This window comes from Catharus ustulatus, chromosome 5 (genome assembly GCF_009819885.2).
Source record: "Catharus ustulatus isolate bCatUst1 chromosome 5, bCatUst1.pri.v2, whole genome shotgun sequence".
Classification (NCBI taxonomy): Eukaryota; Metazoa; Chordata; class Aves; order Passeriformes; family Turdidae; genus Catharus; species Catharus ustulatus.
In genome coordinates, this window is record NC_046225.1 from 15,077,541 (window position 1) to 15,098,124 (window position 20,584).

The 20,584-nt window shown below is 40.8% G+C and overlaps 1 protein-coding gene across 4 annotated transcripts in view; it reads right to left on the minus strand.

Moving 5' to 3' along the window:
- Positions 1–543: 543 nt before the first annotated feature.
- The window catches only part of ARHGAP24 (Rho GTPase activating protein 24), a 184,599-nt gene continuing 164,558 nt past the window's right edge, over positions 544–20,584 (minus strand). For all 4 annotated transcript variants that reach the window (XM_033060521.2, XM_033060524.1, XM_033060523.2 and 1 more), the window contains 6 exons: positions 18,975–19,182; positions 8,471–8,603; positions 7,660–7,733; positions 7,127–7,248; positions 3,516–4,587; positions 544–1,275 (listed from right to left, as the gene is read on the minus strand). In XM_033060521.2, the coding sequence (XP_032916412.2) occupies positions 1,032–1,275; positions 3,516–4,587; positions 7,127–7,248; positions 7,660–7,733; positions 8,471–8,603; positions 18,975–19,182 (1,853 nt within the window). In that variant the 3' untranslated portion in view covers positions 544–1,031. The remainder of the gene's footprint in view (positions 1,276–3,515; positions 4,588–7,126; positions 7,249–7,659; positions 7,734–8,470; positions 8,604–18,974; positions 19,183–20,584) is intronic.

Sequence of the window (20,584 nt, forward strand, 5' to 3'; positions counted from 1 at the left end):
TTGCCAGCTGCCCCAGTAACTTCTACTGTGGAGGTTTTTTTTATTTTTTCAATACCCATCACACTGATAAGGCTACCACAACCCCCAGCTAAACCTCCCCGTGTGTCCCTTCACCAGCACTACAAAAAGGACTTACCTTCACCCAGAGTGCAGAGGTAAGATGCAAATATGGTCTGAACAACTGATTTATAGCCCTGCTCAGAATTGCAGTGATCAGGCACAGAACTTCTTCAGGGTACACAAAAAATTCTGGTTATGTGATTAACTTCTCCTTAAGTCCCTCCTTCCCTTCTCCCAACTTCTTACTTGCCCATCCACATTTGCTCCCAAGCAAGCAGCTGTTTACCCCTTTGTCACTGTCTCCAGTCTAGGCTGACTTCACATCCTCACTTGTTATTCTACAATAGGGGTGCCCTGGAACTTCGTCCCCTCGCCATCAATTCTGTGAAATCAGTATTGCTTTATTTTGCCCATGACTTGCTTCAGTTTCTCAATCCTGAAATCTGTTGGAAGCGACGCAAATCAGGGCTAAGCATCCACACATTTACCTTAACATATCTGTTTATCTTTACTCCCCAGCAAAAGGGGTAACAAAACAAAAACAAAAAAACCATTTGATATACAAAATAAGCTGATGGTAACACAATGCCAAAAATAGCTTATTATGTTAAGTGCAAGGGAGAAAAGCCTTTATATAAAGCTTGATTGCAACAACATCTCAATTTACCAGCTTAAATACAAGACTTGCATTAAAATATTTCTTCGGATACATCTCTTGCTCTAAGGTGGTTTTTAAATTTATATACACATATCCAGTTGTAACACTTGACAGTAGTCTCATGAAGCATTCAAAGAGTATAACTTGATAAGTACACACTGTAGATATGAGTGCTTAATGTATGTATGATTTCTTTCTTCAAGGGTTTGTAACATTTTGTCGAGTACTAGCCTCAGACAGGTGACCAGCCACCTGATACAGTATAATACCCCCACGCCCTTCCCTCAAGTCCCACAGTCTATGCCTCCACAGCTCACTGGATCCAGATGGTGTTGCCTCTTTCTGGTCTGCGAGACTCCACTGTCAGTTCTCCAAAAGTAGAGAAAAACTGCTCCATTTCCTTCTGCAGCATATCATTCCTCTTCTCCGCATCCTCCTTCGCCCGCTCTGCGTTACGCATTTTGATTTCTACCATTGTGAACTTCTTCCGCTCTTGATCCAGCTCTTCATGCAGGGCCATCATTTCAGTCTCCAGGGTGAGATTTCTCTGCTCCAGGCTGCATGAAGGAAATAAAAGCAGACAGCTCTTGAGCAGCACTCCTAACTCACTCAAGCAGAAATGCACACCACCAACAAATTCATACACGTCTTTTCATTTCTAAAGCTTAGACTCAATTTCTAATGGGTATATCTACAAACCATGGCTTCATCCATGAGCTGTTCTCACAGGGCAAGCTCTTTGGCAGTTTGTTATAAAATACCTCTGTCTCTTTGGTAGCTCATTTGGAAAATGCCTTTGAACAGCAAAAGGCACAGAAGCAAACAGCTCCATCTAATTCTCCAGGAGAAGGCTAACTATTCCCTTTACTTCCAAAGTGCTGACATCCAGCTGCTGCTAGTTGCACTGGTGTCACCTACAAGGTCAGAATAGCACCCTGCATGCCTTTGTTTCACTCTAATCTCCTTTCTTCAGCTGACCTGCCTGCTGTATCTATTTGCCAATATGGACCTGTACGTATCTGTAAATATGGGTGTCACGAAGCTCAGTAAAGCAAGGTCCTACACCTGTGTCACGGCAACCCCAGGCACACCTACAGGTTGGGCAGAGACAAGACTGAGAGCAGCCCTGTTTAGGAGGATTTGGGAGTGATGGTTGATGAAAAATTCAACATGAGCTGGCAATGTGTGCCCACAGCCCAGAAAGCCAAGAATCGTATCCTGGGCTGCATTTATAGCAGCGTGGCCAGCAGGGTGAGGGAGGGGATTCTTCCCCTCTGTTCTGCTCTGGTGAGACCCCACCCGGAATACTGTGTCCAGCTCTGGTGCCCCCAGCATAAGAAGAACATGGAACTGTGTTAGATCAAGTCCAGAGGATGACCATGAAGTTGTAAGAGGACTGGAGCATCTCCCCTGCAAAGACAGGCTGAGAAAGTTTGAGCTGTTCAGCCTGGTGAAGGGAAGGTTGTATGGAGATCTCATTGCAGCCTTCCAGTATCTGAAGGGGGCCTACAGGGAAGCCAGAGGGGCCCTTCATAAGGAACTGTAGTGATGGGACAACAGGGAATGGACTGGATAGAGTATCAGAATAGATATAGAATTCAGACTGGAATAGAGTAGGTTTAGGTGTTTAGGTGTTTTAGATATTTGAAATAAATTCTTCACTGTGATGGTGTTGAGGCATTGGCAGAGTTTGCCCAGAGAAGCTGTGGCTGCCCTATTCCTGGCAGTGTTCAAAGCCAGGCTGGATGGGGCTCTGAGCAATCTGGTCTGGTGGGAGGTGTGCCTGCCCATGGCAGGGGGCTGGAACTGAATGATCTTTAAGGCCCAATCCAACCCAAACCATCCTATGATGTTAGTAGTACTAAACACAGTCAGCACATATATTAAACTGTACATGAAGTGCTCTGCTACACAGCACACTATGCTGGAAATAGTGATGTGGGTGAAAGGCTGCAACACTGTGTGCTGCACTTTGACTGGCAGCTGCTGCTGCCAGCAGCTCTCATGTTGTGATCTATGACTTGCAGTGCCAGAGGTACCAGTGCATAGGGCTGCTGTGTAACAGAGGTGAGAACACAAAGTCCCAAACAGCTTGACTTGAAGAACCTTTGTAACAAAGAGAGCACATTCAGCTCTGCACTGCTGAGTGCACTAATTAATGCTAAACCCACACTTTGAGGTTATTCACTGATCATTACAACCACCCACCCCAGCAACCTTGCTCTGTATGAGCAGTCTGCACTGCCTGTAGACAAAGACACATCCCTCCCTTGCCCTCTTTTAACAGCTCTGAGCTTTGAAGGAAAGGCTCAGTAGCAAAGACAGCACGGTGAGTAGAGGTAACTCCCAGATGCTGCACTTTCCCAAGAGGAAAGAGGACTGCAAAGGAGTTCAGCAGTCTCCCCAGCCCCAAAAACCACAAGTGGAATACGCCACAACATTCACTGAAAGGTGACACTCCATTGCCTTTCTCTCAAGAACAGGCATGAACTAATGGCAACACTGAGAGCCTACTGATTTTGTTCATTAGATTTTATACAGACAGTCACAAGGTTCAGGCTTTATTTTTGACACCAAGAGGAGAGCAGTCACAGCCATGGCAAACAACTGCTCTGGAAAAACCTCCTTTGGATCACAGTATCACTGAAGCAATGTCAACACTGAAAGATGACAAACCCATTGGCAAGCAGCTAGTGAGTGACACAGTAGTGACTGCAGCTAGTGCAAGTCACAAGAGGAAAAACTTGGATTTACTCTGCAGAAGGCAGAGAGATGGTAGAGCACAGAACCATCTTACCTTTTTATCCTTGTCTCATACTCTAGTTTCTGCTTGGCCATTTCTTGCTTCAAGCTGGACACCAGGCTGTGCAAAGCACTGTGGTTGTTGGTACTGCTGGGCACAAATGTCTCACTGTTATCACTGCTGCTGGTGGCTCGGCTGCTGTGGCCCCCCACACTCCTCCTGTCACTTTTGTTCTCATAGTCACCCGGGTTAGAGAGGTCTTCATGTGGTGGCCCATCCAGCACAGAGTCTTCAAAGTTACCCGCATAAAAGTCCTGCTCGGGGCAGGTGGTGGTGGATGAGCGACAGGAGTTGGAGTGCTCCGGGAGGGAGATTTCACATGAGGACGTGGACCAGGTGGCACTGTCCACACTCTGCTTGTCATCAGAGTTCACCATAGAGAACTGCTGGTGGACGTTGTCGTAGGTGGACAGCCTGTTGTGCTGGCCTGACTCGCCCACTGATGGCTCCTTGTGCTTGTTGTCCCTCAGGGTGACGTAGCCATTGGGCACCCAGCCCGGGCTCCGGTTCCCGAGGGTGCTGCTGTGCCCGTCGGTGCTGGACACGCCCATCCGCACCCCTCCGTTCTGCACGCTCTGGGTCCCCATCTTGGTCACCGGCCCCTTCAGGGACGACGTTCTCCTGGCTTGCAGGGAGCAGTTTGGTAAGGTCTGGCTCTTCTCTGGTCCTTCCACAGAGCTGCTGAAGGACCCGTTGGTGACTATGCCGCTACCTTTATTAAACGCAGGATTTTTTTTCACCATGAGTGGTGGGCTCCTGGTGACATCTGGCTTCTGGATGCTGTTCCTGGGGCTGTTTGTCTTGCTGCCTGGCAGAGCAGTTGGAGACTCACAGTCCATGCTTCCCCTTTGGGGAGACTCGGGTGTGTCCCAAGAGCAGCGCCTCACTGCCGTCTCCTTGGTATTGTTGTTCTCTTTGTTCTGTAGCTGCCCTGCAGTGGTTTTCTTTGGAATTTCGTTGTTGTTGTTGCACACCTCGGGTCCCATCTGAGGGTCTATATCCTTGGGAAACAGCTCTTCATGTTTGCTAATCATCACAGACATGAGCTGCTGGACTACTACTGTACCTGAAAGGGGACACCAAGCACGTGGTTGTGAATGGCCCGTTTTATTTAAGGCATAAATATATTTTATCTACCAGATTCCACAAATACTTAGCAAACATTCAGCTTATACAAACATTGACACAATGCATTCATCTGTGTAACACCCTGAATGTTTAACAAGGCTGAAATGCCTCTTGGCTACAGGGCCACTTCAGCATTCTCTCTTCCTTCCATCACACCAAGCCAGCAGCAAGGCCTCACAGACCCTTAAAAACAACAGGAACATTTGCAAAGAAGTTGTTACCGTGACAGTAACTGCATCCCATGAAGACCACAGGAGGAGATAATGAGCAGAACATGGTATCATCATTCTAAATGATGGCTTTCCACTCAATGTGGCAAACGTTTTACAACCAAAGTCTCATTCTGGCACAGCACTTGTGTTTGGTAGTTTAACAGTAAATGGGCAGGCAAGGGATTTTCACTGCTGGAACAGACATTTTACTCTTCTGAAGCAAAACAGTGCAGTAATGAGACAGAATTAATTTAATGTGAATGCGTTTAACCACTCCATGGTGAGAACTGTATGCAGCCAGAGAACTCTGCCACATTATAGCACACTATGGAAGTAATGCAGGACCACAGCTTGCTGCTTCCTGTAATAGATGGCCAGCTTTCCTCTAATAAAACAGTCCCTTGGTGTGCACACCAATTGACTGCACTGTAATTTACACACTAGCATTTAGAACTTGACTTGGCATGATAAAGATGTGCAACTATTTTGCTAAGCAGACCCTCATTAAGGTTTATTAAGAATATTTCAGGAACAAGGTCAAGGTAGTTATAATAACCACTTCATTTTTAAACAGCTACAAAGCTTTCAGAGGCATGCTGTGCTTTTCTAATCAATAAATTCCCACTGTGTAAAACCATTTCACATCAACTCCTTTGAAATACTCTGGATTTTATATCCCACCCCTTTAAAATACAAGTGCCAAGAGTCAATTCAACATAGGTACTTAACATCTTTTTTAGGTGTTCTCACTTGTTTGTTTGCTGAGGTAAAATGATACTTTGGAACTAGGCAGTAGGAAAAGTCACTTAGCTAATCCCTGGCACGCTTAGCTGCATTCCTTCTGAGAACGTTACCTGTTGTGTGCAGAACTTTACTACAAACATTGCTTTGTCCTCAGGCAACTTTTATGATTGCCTTTGACAGGAAAAAATTTCCCTGTAGCTAGAATTCTGAAGGAGATCTCTGCTGAATCAAACAAAACCAACTCCTCATACCCATCATGAAGATATGGTTTCCCATAGCTGCATTTATTTTGAATGATTGTGCAAGAAAAGCACTCTGTATCTTCCAAAAGGCAAAGAGAAATGATAAGGGCTGGCCATGAGCACCAATCAATGTGTGGTCTTTGTTCGAAGTCCCTATACATTTAAATATAGCCCAATTGCAAACAGCACTGTCTGATGTCAAATCTTATAGTTATGCTTAAAAGAGGTCATAAATCTGTTTAATCAAAGCCATTTCTCATTAGTTAAAAAAAATGTATGTATGTGTATGTAGTAGAATGTAGTATCCATCTAATTTCCTACAACAGGTACCATCATGTTAATTCTAGGGCTGTTGTTAAGCAGGCTGGACAGCTGCTCAGACAGCATTTACAGATTTCATACATGATTTGGAAATGCCATGTTTCTGTTCACAACACAGTCATTGTCATAAGAATTAAAAAGAAGGTGGAGAAAAAATAAGGCTTCAGAAAAACAAGTGAATGAACAAAGTAGAGGGAACTGTATCTGGGAAGAGAAAAAGCATCATACTCACAGGGAAAGATAACTATCAAATAAACTATACACTACTGAATAAACTATGAAAACTGCAGTTTCTGAATTTTCAGTGCACAGTCTGTGTACAGCCCTAATTTTCCAGAAACCTGAGTAAATCCTACACATTAAAAAAAAAAAAAAAGTTTGACAGCAGAAAAGGCATCATACTTCATGTAGAGTTGAAGTCACAAAGACTAAGACTGGAAGGAATTCATTCCATATTTTGTTTTCATCCCAGCAAAATGCTACAGCTGAACCTGGTTGTAAGTGAAAGCATGCAACTGGTAAATTGATTCCTGTTGTTCAAGAAGGCATGCAATACACAACTGCCTTGTGGGGGTTCTACATGGGTCACTGCAGTGTGAACCTGAGCTTTTCCTTGTCCTCAAGAACCACAGGCAAAATATTAACTGCACTCCAACTGCATGTGCTGAGTAAGAACATGCCATGCTTGCAGGAAGTTTTGAGAGAGAAGATCCACATTTAGTGAAGCTGCCAAGGCAGAACAATCTTGTGCAAAGTCTGTTTGCAATGCTGCACGTTTCGGTACCTTTCATAATAACTCGCAAAATTTAACCCAAGATCTCCTTCAGGTTGGAAATTTCTGTCGCTATATAAAAGATATATGGAACTTACTGCACATACTGCTTGGACTGGTATGTGCTGGTAATAAACCTAAAGACATTTTTTCTTTTCTCTTACAAGTTATATACAGAAAGCTCACCCTCCATGATAGTCAGAGGATCTTCCACTTTGGGGCGCAGGATGTTGGGGCCAAAAACCGTAGCCAGGTTTTGCACGCTCATTTTGTTTACACCTGAATACGACTGGACTTCATCAAGGAATCTGTGGGGAAGAAAGAGATCCTTAAGGAACATGTAAGGAGGAAAATCAGGAAAGAAAAAGTCAAATCATGTGATTGTTTCCTAACATAGTTGAAGAATTGCATTCCAAATGCAAACAAAGCCAATAACTGCAGTTAGAAATGGAAAAAAACAAGGTCCTATCAAGACAATAGACCATATTCACTTCTATTTTCTTGCACTCCTTCCCTGTTTATGATAGAAAAATCACAATCTTGATAGAGCAAATTACTAATTAGCCATGCAGTAAACCTACCATTTTAGTACCTTCACTTGAGTTCTCCAGTCCTACAAGTGTGAGTAATGTTTTTCCTTCAGGGCACATTTACAGACAGGTCTGTCTGTCAGCTCACACTTATAAATGCCATTGTGATATTCTTGCAAGAGCACTTACCTACAGATGTATTTCAGCAGATTGTAATTGACAGCTGGCAGGCTCTTCACTTGCTTCACCAGTTCTTTCAGGCCCTTTAAGAGGTTTAAGGAAAAATAAAAGAGTAAGTACAGTTTTTTAATATTTTATCAGAGATTTTTTTTAAAAGTCAGCAATTCCAATTACAAGACAACAGACACACCACTGAAACTGCAGCATTAAATACAGTTTACGATCAGGAACAGCTTGTAGAACCCATTTTGGATTAGGTTAGCATGGATTAGCTCTGGAAAAACAAGAAAATAAAAATCTTTGTTTCATCACCTTTTTCTTTCATTCCTTCTTTTTTTGACCAGCAGCTCCATTCCTCCTGCTTATAACAAGGCTAAGCCTTCCAGGAACAGTTCTGGTTTGAAATAGCAGGTATTTCCTACAAGAAACTACTCGATTATTTTATCCAGTTCTGGTCCATACCAGATTTTGACTAATAAATGACTCCTGATTTAACAGCAGGAGTTGAACAGCAACCATCAAGACCCTTCCTTTTTATAGTTCAGAGTCTAATCCATGAAAATATCTCTTCTATGCAAAATGGAAGCTATTGACTACAATGATATTTACTTGAACTGGATTCAGTTACATGCAATAAATACAGCTAAGGTTATGCTACACACCTTTATTAAGAATTCCTAAGGACCCAGGTGGCAACAATTTCAATACAAAACCTGCTTCAATTAATAGATGCTCATTTAAATCAGGACAACCACCAGCTTCTCTCCTCCTGAGAAGTGGAACAGCCTTTTATTTCAGCCTACTTGAGTTACCAACTCACCGTTTCTTCCTCCTTGCTGAGCATTTTGGCACAGGAAAGAAAATCTTCGTATTTTGCATATGGTACAACAGGTTCTGGGAGTTCCCTTAGGTACAGCTTGAGCAGCGAAGCCACGGTGTGCACATCTGTGTTGCTGTTGGGGTGGAACACAAGAAGTCATTAATGTGAATCAGGATGATACTGTGAGACTGACAAGCTAAAACCTGCCACTTTTCCACTGTCACCCCACATTTTACTCATCAGCAATACATACATTTACAAACTCCACCTGTAATCTAGTTTTTCTTGGGTTTTTTTTTTGTCCTATAAAGAACTCAGGATACCCACAGGCAGATGTCTGTCAACTCCAGTGATTTATTACCATAAATAATTATACAGAAGCAGGTATGGAGGAGATAGATCCTGCCTCTTATTGACAAGCAACTCCCTTCAGACATGCAAAATTCATCTTAAATAACACTATTCATTTTCACCTGAGCTAGAAACAAGGCATTCACACACTGGGAATTTTTCTCCTGCCAGAGATGGCCCCAGCCCCCAAAACACGCCCAGAGTGTCTCAATCCCATTTTATCACCATGTCCTCTGTAACCAGTATTCAGGAAGCAGGTTTTTAAGGAAACTACATATACCATAGGTATTTAGTTGAAGTCCATCTACTGGAATCACAGCTCTTCCATGCATCACATGCATCTTTTTCCTATGGGTTCCCACTAAATGACCACTGTGCCTTTTGGCTGTACTCTTACACTGAAAACCTGTATATACTTTATACTCAGAACCACAAATCCATGGCAAATTAGTTATAGTTCTATCCTGCACCAAATAAGCTGAGGCACCAAACAGAAAATGTCTGCATGCTTGCAGAACAGGTAACATCACAGGGCCAACAGTCAAAGACCCGATATAACACGTGCTTCCCATAAGTGCATTTGCAGAAATTTAAAATTTTTTTTTGAATACAGCTAATAGGAGCCTCAGCTGTTTATCAGGCACACTAAAAGTAACACAGGGAGAAGGGCTGCAATCAGAAGTTCAGACAATGCAATCACACTTGCTTCCATGTTTCTGTGGTGTGTAAAGTTACACTCTGCTAACTTAGGAATACTTATCTGAAAATAAGTAAGTCGAAATTAGATATAAGGCACAAGTTAGCATGAAGAAATCTCTGTAGCATTATGTCTGGCTCCAACCCTGGGTTTAGCTACTTGGGCATTTATTCAAATCCTTACTGGAATGTTCTGTATGTTTTCCCTAGTTCAGATAAAGAATTGTACTGCAAGCTGCTATCTTTCCCTCTGATTTCTGAAAAATCACAGAAGAGGGCACTAAATTCTGCTCACTTCATTAATAAGAAACAGAAAACGCACACACGTGCCTACAATATGCATTATTATTTATTTTCTTTTTCTTTGAAGACTTCACACATGGAGTATTTTTTTAACTCGCAGTGCCTCAAAGGGTGCCATTGGTATTTGATGCACTTAAGCTTTGCTAGAGGTATGTTAATCATTATTTTGGAATAATCTGTTAAAACAGTAATGGCTTTTACTAAGTTAAATCTTAACAGGAATGGTGGGAACAACCTTAGAGTAATGTGGTATGGTGTGTCAGAAGAAAAGAGATGATAAAGAATTGTATATGTTTAAATGTTCACCACCACCAAACTCAAAACAAATGCACAGAAAACATTTCTAACTCCAACATGAATAATTCCCAGCCCAAATTCCAAAAAGCATTTTCTAGAGAAACTCTATAAAACACTAATGCAAACCCACATTTCTAAAGAAAGTTCAGATTCTAATCTCTTGATTCCAACCCCCTGCTGTAGAGCAGCTTGAATTCAAAACAGTGTTTACCCACCCCCACACTTTTTGGATAGATAGATAACAAATGTGGGTAACTAAAAGCATGAATCTAGGTATGATTGTACTCTTTTATGAGATTTTAAATGCTAGCTGAGATTTGGCCTGTAATCTTTCTGTACTACCTACTCTCAATCCAGCACTGATTGTCTTTCTTAAGATTTTATTATTATTGCTTTTGTTACTTGAACAACGAAACTCCTCACACCTTGCTGAGGGACTTAACTACATCTTTACAGAGTCTATTTGCATAAAACTGGAGAGGTCTTTCCAAAATACAAGAATCAAACAGGTTAAGTGAGGGAAATTACTGAAGAGCCATTAGAAGTTGGCACACAGGTCTCTCAGTAAGGGGATTTCACAGTAACACCTTCCCTTCTTTGTACTGCCAGGATCATGCTTCATGCAGTGTGTTAGAATAATTTTGCACCAGTCTTTGCTGTGGAATGCTTGTTCCTAGAGGGCACAGCAGCTGAAGGATAAACAGGCTGAAGAAGGGGATAGAAGCATAGAAAATTAATGCAATTTATAAACTTTCTTTTTTTTGGTGTGAAGTACTGTTAGATTATCACTGCAAGAGGTAAATTGAGTGCCAAAAATTGTGGGTCTACCACGGCAGAACTGAGAGAGAAACAAGGAGGCAGGACGCTGAGGAGGAAGGAAACTGGAAAGTGATGCTCTCAAGCTCTCACATTAACTTCCTGAAGCATATGCTGTATTTAGAAGTATACAGAAAGGTGTTTCATAAAATGAGATTACAAACCCAGGTCACAATCAGCAGACAGAGACAGGTACAGAATATTTTAGGCTAATTGTTACATCATCATCATTTACTATCATTATTATTATCATCATTATTATTATTATTATTTTCTTCTAAGGCAATACCACAGACTGCCACGAGATGGTGGGGTTGCAAAGTAAGATTCTGGAACATCTGTTATTTTTTTCCTTAACTGTACAGGACCACTTCTTAGGATTTAATCTATCTGTACAGAAATTACCACACAGATTTGAGTATGCATTACCATACAGCACAAACAAAATATATACAGTCTGTATACACAGACATACTACTTGCCAAGCTCTTTAAGAATTGCACTTTTAAATTCTGCTTATCAACATTTAGACCAAAGCTAGTAACTTACTTTTTTTGAATGCAACTGTGGCTATAAAAATGTTCATTTTTTATTAAAAATGTAACTAAAATACTGTCTCTCAGAGGCTGGTTTAGACCTTCCAATGCAGTGTTTGGTTTTTTTTACCTTTTCCTTTAAATTACAGAGGAATTTTTTTAAAATGCAGAATCCAGTCCTAATGCATCTGTATTTTGGGTGTTTCAGTCCACAAATACCACTAAGCACTTTTCAGCCACAAAGGACAGCTGTAGGTTTCAAAGAACTGCTGAACTGGAGGACTGGGGGCATTTATTTCCCTTTTTAGTCTGTGGTGTTTCATCCACAGTCTAAGTCAAACAACAGTACTTATATTTCTGCCTTGAGGAAGATTGATGTAGTTTTTAAAACATGGATGCTTTGCAGACCTATGGAGGACCTTTTCCTCATGGACTTTTTTCAGCTAGAACTCATCAGATTAAGACAGGGCAGATTTCCCCCTTGAGCACTGTCCTTGCCTACATTCCAGAATCATTACAGCTACACAAATTTAATGATTATACCTATCTTCATATTTCTTTTGCTATCTGACTGTGTAATATCAAAGTGTTTTGTGATTACACATTCATAATTAACATGATTAGAAGCATTCATTAATTTTTATTAAAATACAGTATGTCAATTCTGGCAGAAAATCCTCTGTTATCTAAATTAGAACAACTCTCATTAGCCAAGCCAGACTTTCTCCAAGTGCACAATTACGAGTTTTTAATGGGAATGACAAAGCACAAAGTGGGGAATTGAATGTAACATAAAAAGCATCAGCAAGCTGAGAAACAGCTATTTTGGCATGTTGTGGTGGGAGGTCTGAGAAAAATGACTTATCTCACCGAAATACTAAACTGCATTCATGGTGGCATTTCCAAAGGAGCATCCCCCCACTCCAGCACTGCTCATGCACAGGCATGACAAATGCAAATGTGTCCCAGCCTCTCCTTAGTCATCAGACTGCCCATACTCAAAGCCCCATTCATCTGAACTTTGTCATCAATATCTCATGGCGTGGCTGTTTTTGACAGCACTTTCCTTTGTGATACCACAGACATCGTGGAAGTGGCTGTCAGACCGATTACACTCCCTGGAGTTTTTCACTCTCTCCACCATAAACAATATCCCTGAAGCCCAGCAGGCCACCAGAAATCCAGGCATAACCCTCGCGCTCGGAGCAGCAGACAGAGTGCTCGCAGGGCTGGAGTCAGCGCTTCAGAGCACAAAGCCAACAAGCCCCTCATAAACTCTGCGAGAGGAAGTATTAACAAGGCAAGGTCACATTACAAAAAGATTAATGCCGTGCCAAAAATAGCTCTAGATCATGATGGCACATAAACAGTTTGCACGAAGAACAAACAGTAGGGAACAACAAGCTGTGAGGCTGTAATTCAATTTAGGAGTCCTGGTAATAAAACAAAGGAGAACATTATAGTTTGTGTACCAGTTTGACTGATTTTGGGAGAGAGGCTTTGGTCCAGAAATTCAAAGGTCAGGTTAACTTAAATGTGCTATGTGATTTTTCTTCCTCTGTGTGAGCATCTTCAAAGCATTACGCTATATAAATTTTCCTACATAATGTAGGGATCTAGCAAAAGCACTCCTGTGCCTCATTTAAGTACCAGATTGAATTTTGCCTACAACTTGTGAAACATATATGAAAGTATTTACCAGTCTGGCTCTAGTGTAAGTTAACAACTGATCTCTATTCTTGTTTTGTTGGTACAGACAGAGAAATAAACCAAACCTATCCCGCTTCTTTGTCCTTGTGCTCATCATTTTTACAAAGCATGCTACCTTCCACAGACCACAAAGGATAGTGAAGACTGGCAGATTCTACTTCCAAGTTAAATACCAACTGCAGTAATTGTAACAGCAGCCAATTTATGCAGGTTTATACAGGATTTAAAAACAGCAATGAAGACAGCAATTTACCATAAGGAAAAAGACAAACTCCGTGGGGAAGGATGTTAAAAATTACTTCCAAAAATACAGATCCTTAAAGAAAGAGACACAAGTGCTTTCAGGTAAGGTGGGCAGAGGTCTGAAAAGCAGATGGGCTCCCTCTAGGAAAAAGATCTACCAGTTCCTGCACTGAATATGCTGGTAATTATTTTCTCTTGACAGATTGCTCAGAAAAACTGTTACGTTTCTTCAAGATTTTTCAGGGATTTCAAGCATATGTAAAAACATGGAAAGCCAAAACAAATAACCTACCTGCTCTTGTTTACTGCAAGAAAACTGACAAATTTTGCAACCCAGATAAGAATGCTTGAAAAAAATCACTCTCTCAGACCTTGCACATAGTAACAAAATGTCATCCTTTCTTAAAGGTGACCATGGCCGTCTAGGAAATCATTTGTCTCTGGCAAATGGAATACACAGCTGCCTTTTCTTTTTACTCTTTTTTTTTAATCAGAGCTGACAAACCAACCATTTCTGAAACTGAAATTCATGCACAGTAACTACAAATGTTCATTCACTGCCAATAACTAAAAACACTCTGAGGACACCAAACCTAACTAAAAACACAACAGGACACCAATTAAACTGATTTAATGACCCTTGCATCACACTAGATATGTCTCCTAATGTGTATTTAATTGCTAGACTAGGTCTTTAAGTTGTGCCATATGCAGAGGTTATTTCTGTTAGCTGGTTAGAATAAGGGCTGGAATTGGAAAGGACATGGAAGTGGGTCCAGAGGCATAACTGATGAGCAGATTGAGAGGATCAGGGAACAAAGCCTGGAACCAGCAGAAACAGGAATTTTCACAGGCCTAAGGCCATTTGTGTTTGGCAGGAACAAGCTTTTGAGTAAAGACTTCATTTCATATAAAAATGTGGAGTTTTAGGGATTACTGCACTTTGCCAGCAGGAAGGCACACAAAGCCCCTTCTTTGTGGGAAACTATCTGCTTCTAAACAAATTTCTTAAGTACAGGCTTGGATCTGGAAAGCAAAGAACAATGTTTACAACAAGTGTCCTCTACTTGCCATCTGCACAGTGCCAGTATGAACTGCAGCCCCACCAAGAGTTTCCTGCATTCACCAAAATTTTAAAGCATTCTTTGCCTCTGGAGGAGAAAAAGAATTGTGCATGTGCTCCATCTCACCTCACCTTGGCATTGTCTTATTTTGCTTCAACAATGCCAGTGATTAAATACACAGGAACATAGCAGTTTTATATTCTGGATTAATTGCCTCCAGTGAATAAGCATTTGCCAGCTATCACATACTACAAACTTAGGTACCTTTTTCTCAGCTGACTGCAATGGTGACCAGAGCAGTAACATTTTGGTCCTTCTTTAGAGCAATTTATACCCATAAGAGAATATACTGGGGATTTTGTTTTGCTAAATATGCATTTATTGCCTTCCTTCTCTCTTGGGCATGCACACAAATGCTGGCAGATGAGCTATGTAACTTTTAAACTCTCTGAACTATGTACACCAGTAATAGTATTGAAAATCCAAGCCACACACATCAATCACAATTATTTTTATTAATATTTGTTTCAGTGACATTTCATATATTTTTTTCTCCATGAGCAATCTTATCTCACATGTCATCTGGTAGTAATTGTGATGAACAACAGATGGAAAGAAGCAATATAAAAAAAGAAATTCATTTTTGTACCCCTCCTAGGTAAAAACTGAAAAACAAATCCTTATGCAATTTTCCTTACACAGTGCCATATTCTCTGTGCTAATTTCACAGAACAAATGGTCATAATTCACTTTGTGTCATTACAAATGTATGATTTGTAAAGGAGATGAGGGACTTCGTAAGTAAAAGTCACACAAGAAGAAAGAGGCAAATACCCCAAGGGGAAAAAAAATTGATTCATTGGAGGGGGGCAATTTTACACAGAGGTGGAGCTGTACTGGAAATACCATGGATATTTCAAATAGAAGCAAGCATGAGTGATTGCCTAATTGCACTGCTAGTTCCTTAAAGCAAATTTCACAATATGTGCAGATAGATTCAGAGGGAGTGAGGTATTTATTGATTTTTGTTTCTAAACTGACACACAATTTTGAGGCGTTGTGTTTTTCTTCCCACTAAAGGCCTCAGCAGTTTTCAGCTGCAGCAGCTGCAACTCACTTTTCCAATACTGCAACAAAATGATTATGTTCTAGTTTTTCTAAGAGGGGGCTTGGGGTGTTGGATGTTTCAGATCAGACACAGGGTTTTCTTCGTCCATGAGATAGAAAAATTTTAAACACTTTTTCCATTTTCATACACAATTCTTCAGCAACATCTTATTCCAACCATAGGATCAAGATCAAAATTAGTAAGTGAAGGTTTTTTCCACTGCATTTTTATAATTGACTTCAGCATTGGAACACCCAGCTGCTAACTCAGATGAGAACAACCATTTCTCAGACATGTTTTATGTTTCTAAATATGGCTGCATTTTCTTTTTGAGTGAAGCTATTCCCCTTCTGGTTTCTAATTTGCTATATTCACTCTGCTTGTGCCTGCTCTGTGGTCTTCTCTGCCAAGGGGGTGCAGACAGGAAGATAAGAGGGGAGAAATAAGGGCAGGGTCTCCACAGAACTGTGGACAGCAGCTGAACTCTGGGGCAAAGAACAGATCTATCCCTCTGAACTCCACCTCCCAGAAGCTGTACAGTGATTTAAAGTGTGCAACCATTTTAAAACAAAGTTGACATTTTAAGGAGCACTAACTATGGGTGTATGATCCTACCTTTGATTTTGCTTTTAATTCTATGTTACATATTTGACTGAATCAGCTATGAAGGCATAAAGAGAAGAATAATTATTTAACAACAATTTATCACATAAAAATACACAAGTTTACACATATATTTCAAAGCATCTTTGCATGTTCTCAAGTGTTTGTCTGACTTATGTGCACTTGCAGATGGAAAAAATGTGAGTATGAAAAATGGCAAACTCCTCAAACATCAGCTCTTTGTGTTAGTTCCAACACTGATGACAGCAGCCAGTCTTTCTCCCTGTAAGAGCCAGTGACCCAGCACTGCTACAGAAGTGTGACCTGTATCCCATTGTGTTCCATGCCCCAGGAACGAAAATGTCAGCTCTGTTCTAACTGCAAAAATCTCTATTACCATTGATGTAAATTAGAGAGAACCTGGGTGGATTTCACATGATGGTACTTTTGGATAATAATATCATGTAATTACATATTAAACACAGTGGATCTCGAGGTTCATAAGAAAAACTAAGCATGGATGCCCTAATGTGTGTGGTTTTTTCTTTCTCTACAGCACTTTTCATACTGTGGCCACTTTCCAAGAGCTCAGCTTGCCAAAGAGGCTGCATCAAACCAGAGTCCAGGTTGCTGTTCAGCACAACGAATATTTATCCCTAACCAAGGTCGTCACACAGGTACTCTATAAACACTGTGACATGAACTTCACCTCAAGAGTTTACAAATGGAACAACAGGTTGGAGGAAAAAAGCACGTGCCAAAGGGAAACTACACAGAGATCAGAGCAGATTTTGTCTGCGTGACTTCTGGACCTCTCCTACACCTGAATCATACCTCTCCAAACTCAAATGTGAAAAAGTAAACAGGAAAAGTACCCTGTGCAAGACATGGGGACGTACAAGGTCAGCGTTCTATAAATTCTGAGCTTCAGAAGCAGAACTGCAGGACCAGCGATTTATAGGCAGCTCCTGCTGATGTTTCTAATTGCTAGAGTAGAAATTACGTGCATCCTTCACAGCGGTAGCATATAAAATCTCTCCTCCTTTTCATCTGCTAAAGCTCAGCCAGCATACCTGTTCATGGGGCTCATTAGTCTGGGCTACAGATGTTGCTAGATAACCTTGAAAAAATAAGTTGTGGCTGAGCCCTGGTCTCATTTGTTTGGAGTGGTTAGAACTTGTGCACTTCCTTCAAGCTGTACCTCTCAGTGGGGTGCTCAGTACATCATCTTCCCACAGTTCAGGATGGCTTGTTTTTTTAAGCATTTCCTCCACAATTATTTAGTTTACAGGCACAAAAAAAATAACCTTTTGTTTCTGCCACTTGCCTACTCTTTGGTAGAAACAGACATTATCAGTACTATTTATCATCATGTCCAAGTAAGGAAATGTACCCAGTAGATACTTCTTTATCATTTTAAAATAAACTACATGGTATTTGAACAGTGAGTGAGCATGCCATAAACATTTATTAGCTAACACAGCCACTTCCCATAGTCCTCTGGCTCCATAAAGCCATTTACTCATCAATTATCCTAACTCACCTTCAAATGAGAAATGAATAAAGCTCATAAGAAGACAAGTCACTTTTCCAGAGCATTATAAATTATTTTCTTTTAAAGTGAGGGCTGGGACTGAGAAACTGTTGTAGATGAAAGAGCACTACAGGTGTCTGCCTTCTGTGCACCTGATGCCCAAACCTTCAAGTTTAATCTGCTCACTTCACAGGAACAGGGAATTGAGGCACCTAAATTATTTCCAGAAATCAGGTTTGAATTATGGTATGTTTTTGCACTAAAAGATCAAGCTACACTTTCCTTCCTGTTGCTTGGATTGATATCAGACAAAGGTCTCACATAATAAATGCAATCTGCCTCTTCCTCCTAATTCCCATTGGGCCCACAATTGCAGTGAAGCATCCTGATGCCACCATGGGGGTGCGTTATGGATGTCACTCAGGGCATATACTGAGGACTACCACTGTTAAACAGCCTCTTGAATTGGAATTTCATGACCATCACACTAATTCTGGTCAGAGCTAAAAAGTCTGTGTGGCACTCATAATCTACTGGTTCTGGTTCTCTGACTGCACCCTCTGGGTGTATGACTACTGCTGTCAATGCTTAAAGGAAGATACAAAAATCACAGAAGACTACAATTACTTACAGGAGAGTGAAGTCAGACAGCTGTGTGAACAGGACCAGGTTTTCCTTGGCCTAGAAACTCTCATTAACTCTATAAAACTGCATAAATATGGGAATACAAATCAGACCTGGACCTTCAAGACCACATAGGTTTGATTTTATGGCCAGAGTGACTTTCATTATAAGACCAAAGGCCCAAAATTATAAAGAAATGCATGAAAATATACTTCCCTTTCAGTCAGTTTTATAGATAACAGAACACACCAAGACTGGTGATAATAGAAATTCTTCCTTTGTGGAACTGACTAAATGCCAGCATCACCACTGCATTTCAAATGATTTTAAGATCAAGGCAATCCAGATACTTTTGATTAAGCCAAAACATTAGCAATACTTCTCCTAACCAACTTTTCACAAAAGGAAATTCTCCAGAAACGCTTTGAAATCAGACATCAAAGTCAGAACAAAAAAGAAGACATTTCAGAGCAGTAATAGGAAACACACAGAGAAACCTACAAAAACATGTCATTCTATCTGTTGCTGCCATGTGTTTTACAGCACTGTGGGTCAGCCAGCCCAGCACACCGCGTCCTGCCTTGGCTGCCGCGAGTGGGGAACAGCTGGAGGGCTTTACCTGTCAAAAGAAGGCTTTTCTCCACAGTCAAACGCATCCTGCAGCTCCTTGACGAGATTAGCCTGCCCAGGCAGTCGGAAAAGGCCCTCTTCCTTCAGCCCCCGCTGGCGGATGAAGTCCACGCACTGCTCCACCAGCATGGGAGCCAGGCGGTTCCCATAGCGCTTCTCGTACCGCACGGTGTCTTCCAGCTTCTGCCCAAAAATTCCTGCATCAGAAAGAGACTCAGCTCAGCATCATAAACACATCTGACAAGCCCACACCTTCTGTTACAACCCACACAATTTGCAGGTCATTCAAATGCTTGGACAAAGTTTAATAAAGAACTAACATTTCTATTATTTATACTTTTGACTCAGTAACTAAATTCTTGTGACCTGCAGTGTAGTACTATCTAACTAAAAACTGCTACTTAAAATTATGAAGAAGAAGGAAGAAGACAGGAAGAGACAACACCCAAAAACTTCCATTTTGTTCCATACTTACTACTATATTCTAAAGACTCAAATTTAAAACCCTTTGCCATGTGAAATTACACACTTCTATTCTAATTACACACTCATGACTCTAACTCCATCACCCAAACTTGGAAGCCTTCTCTAAGGCCTTAAGTCAAAAGCTGTATTTTCTTGGGGGTCAGTGTCAGAAAGCACAGGAAGCTCCAAACTCCCAAGCTTCTGAGTTCCAACATCAACCTACTCCTTTCTTAAGAATAAAATGCTCAATTTCACCATTGACACTGTCCTGGAAATACAGTGCTGACATATTTTCTAACAATGCTCAAAAATATTATTTAAGATAAAACACTGTTATTTGTGAGACCACAGGCATGGAAAACAGGGAAATAAAACAAAAAGGATTTTCTGTCACAAAACTTCTGATTCAAAAGTGATGCATCTCCATCTTTGTTAATCTATGCCTAATTTATCAGTACCTCCTGTATCAGTTCCAAAGAGATATAAACATTATCTGGAGGGAAAAGTATTTATAAATGTAACTCACCATTTTGTCACTACTAAATGAAATTATTATTCTGTTCTCCAAATAGACAATGATAAATCCATTATGCATTGCCAACTGCATTATCACCATCTGCTTTAGCAATAACAAATTTTGTATATGAAAAGAAGTTCCTGACATGAAAGGTGAAATATGTCAGATGAACTGCAGGAAACCCGAATTCATCCTGAAGCTCAAAGAAAATGGAGGCTTTTTGACAGAATTAATTTCAACCCTGATCTGAGGGTATCAGTGCTACCACTGGAACGACAGCTACTCTTTACAGCTGATTTTGCCTCTCCTTTCCAAGTGCAGAGCAGCACAATAATGTTCAGGCATGTCATCTGTGCTGGAAGCTCTCTCTTGAGACCACCACTTGCTGAACAGTACTAGGGCTGAAGCAAGGCAATCCAATTTCTATATATAGCAAGACAATGAATAGTTCTAAGGCAGTCACAATCAGAAATTAAAGACCAAATGACTACTTTGCTTTTGCAATGACATACACTGTAAAGTATAAAAATAAAAATTAAAAAAAAAAAGAGGTAGTAAATTGTGCCCTTCACTGAGCACTGCTGGTTTAAAAATATACAATATTCAAGAAGAAAAAC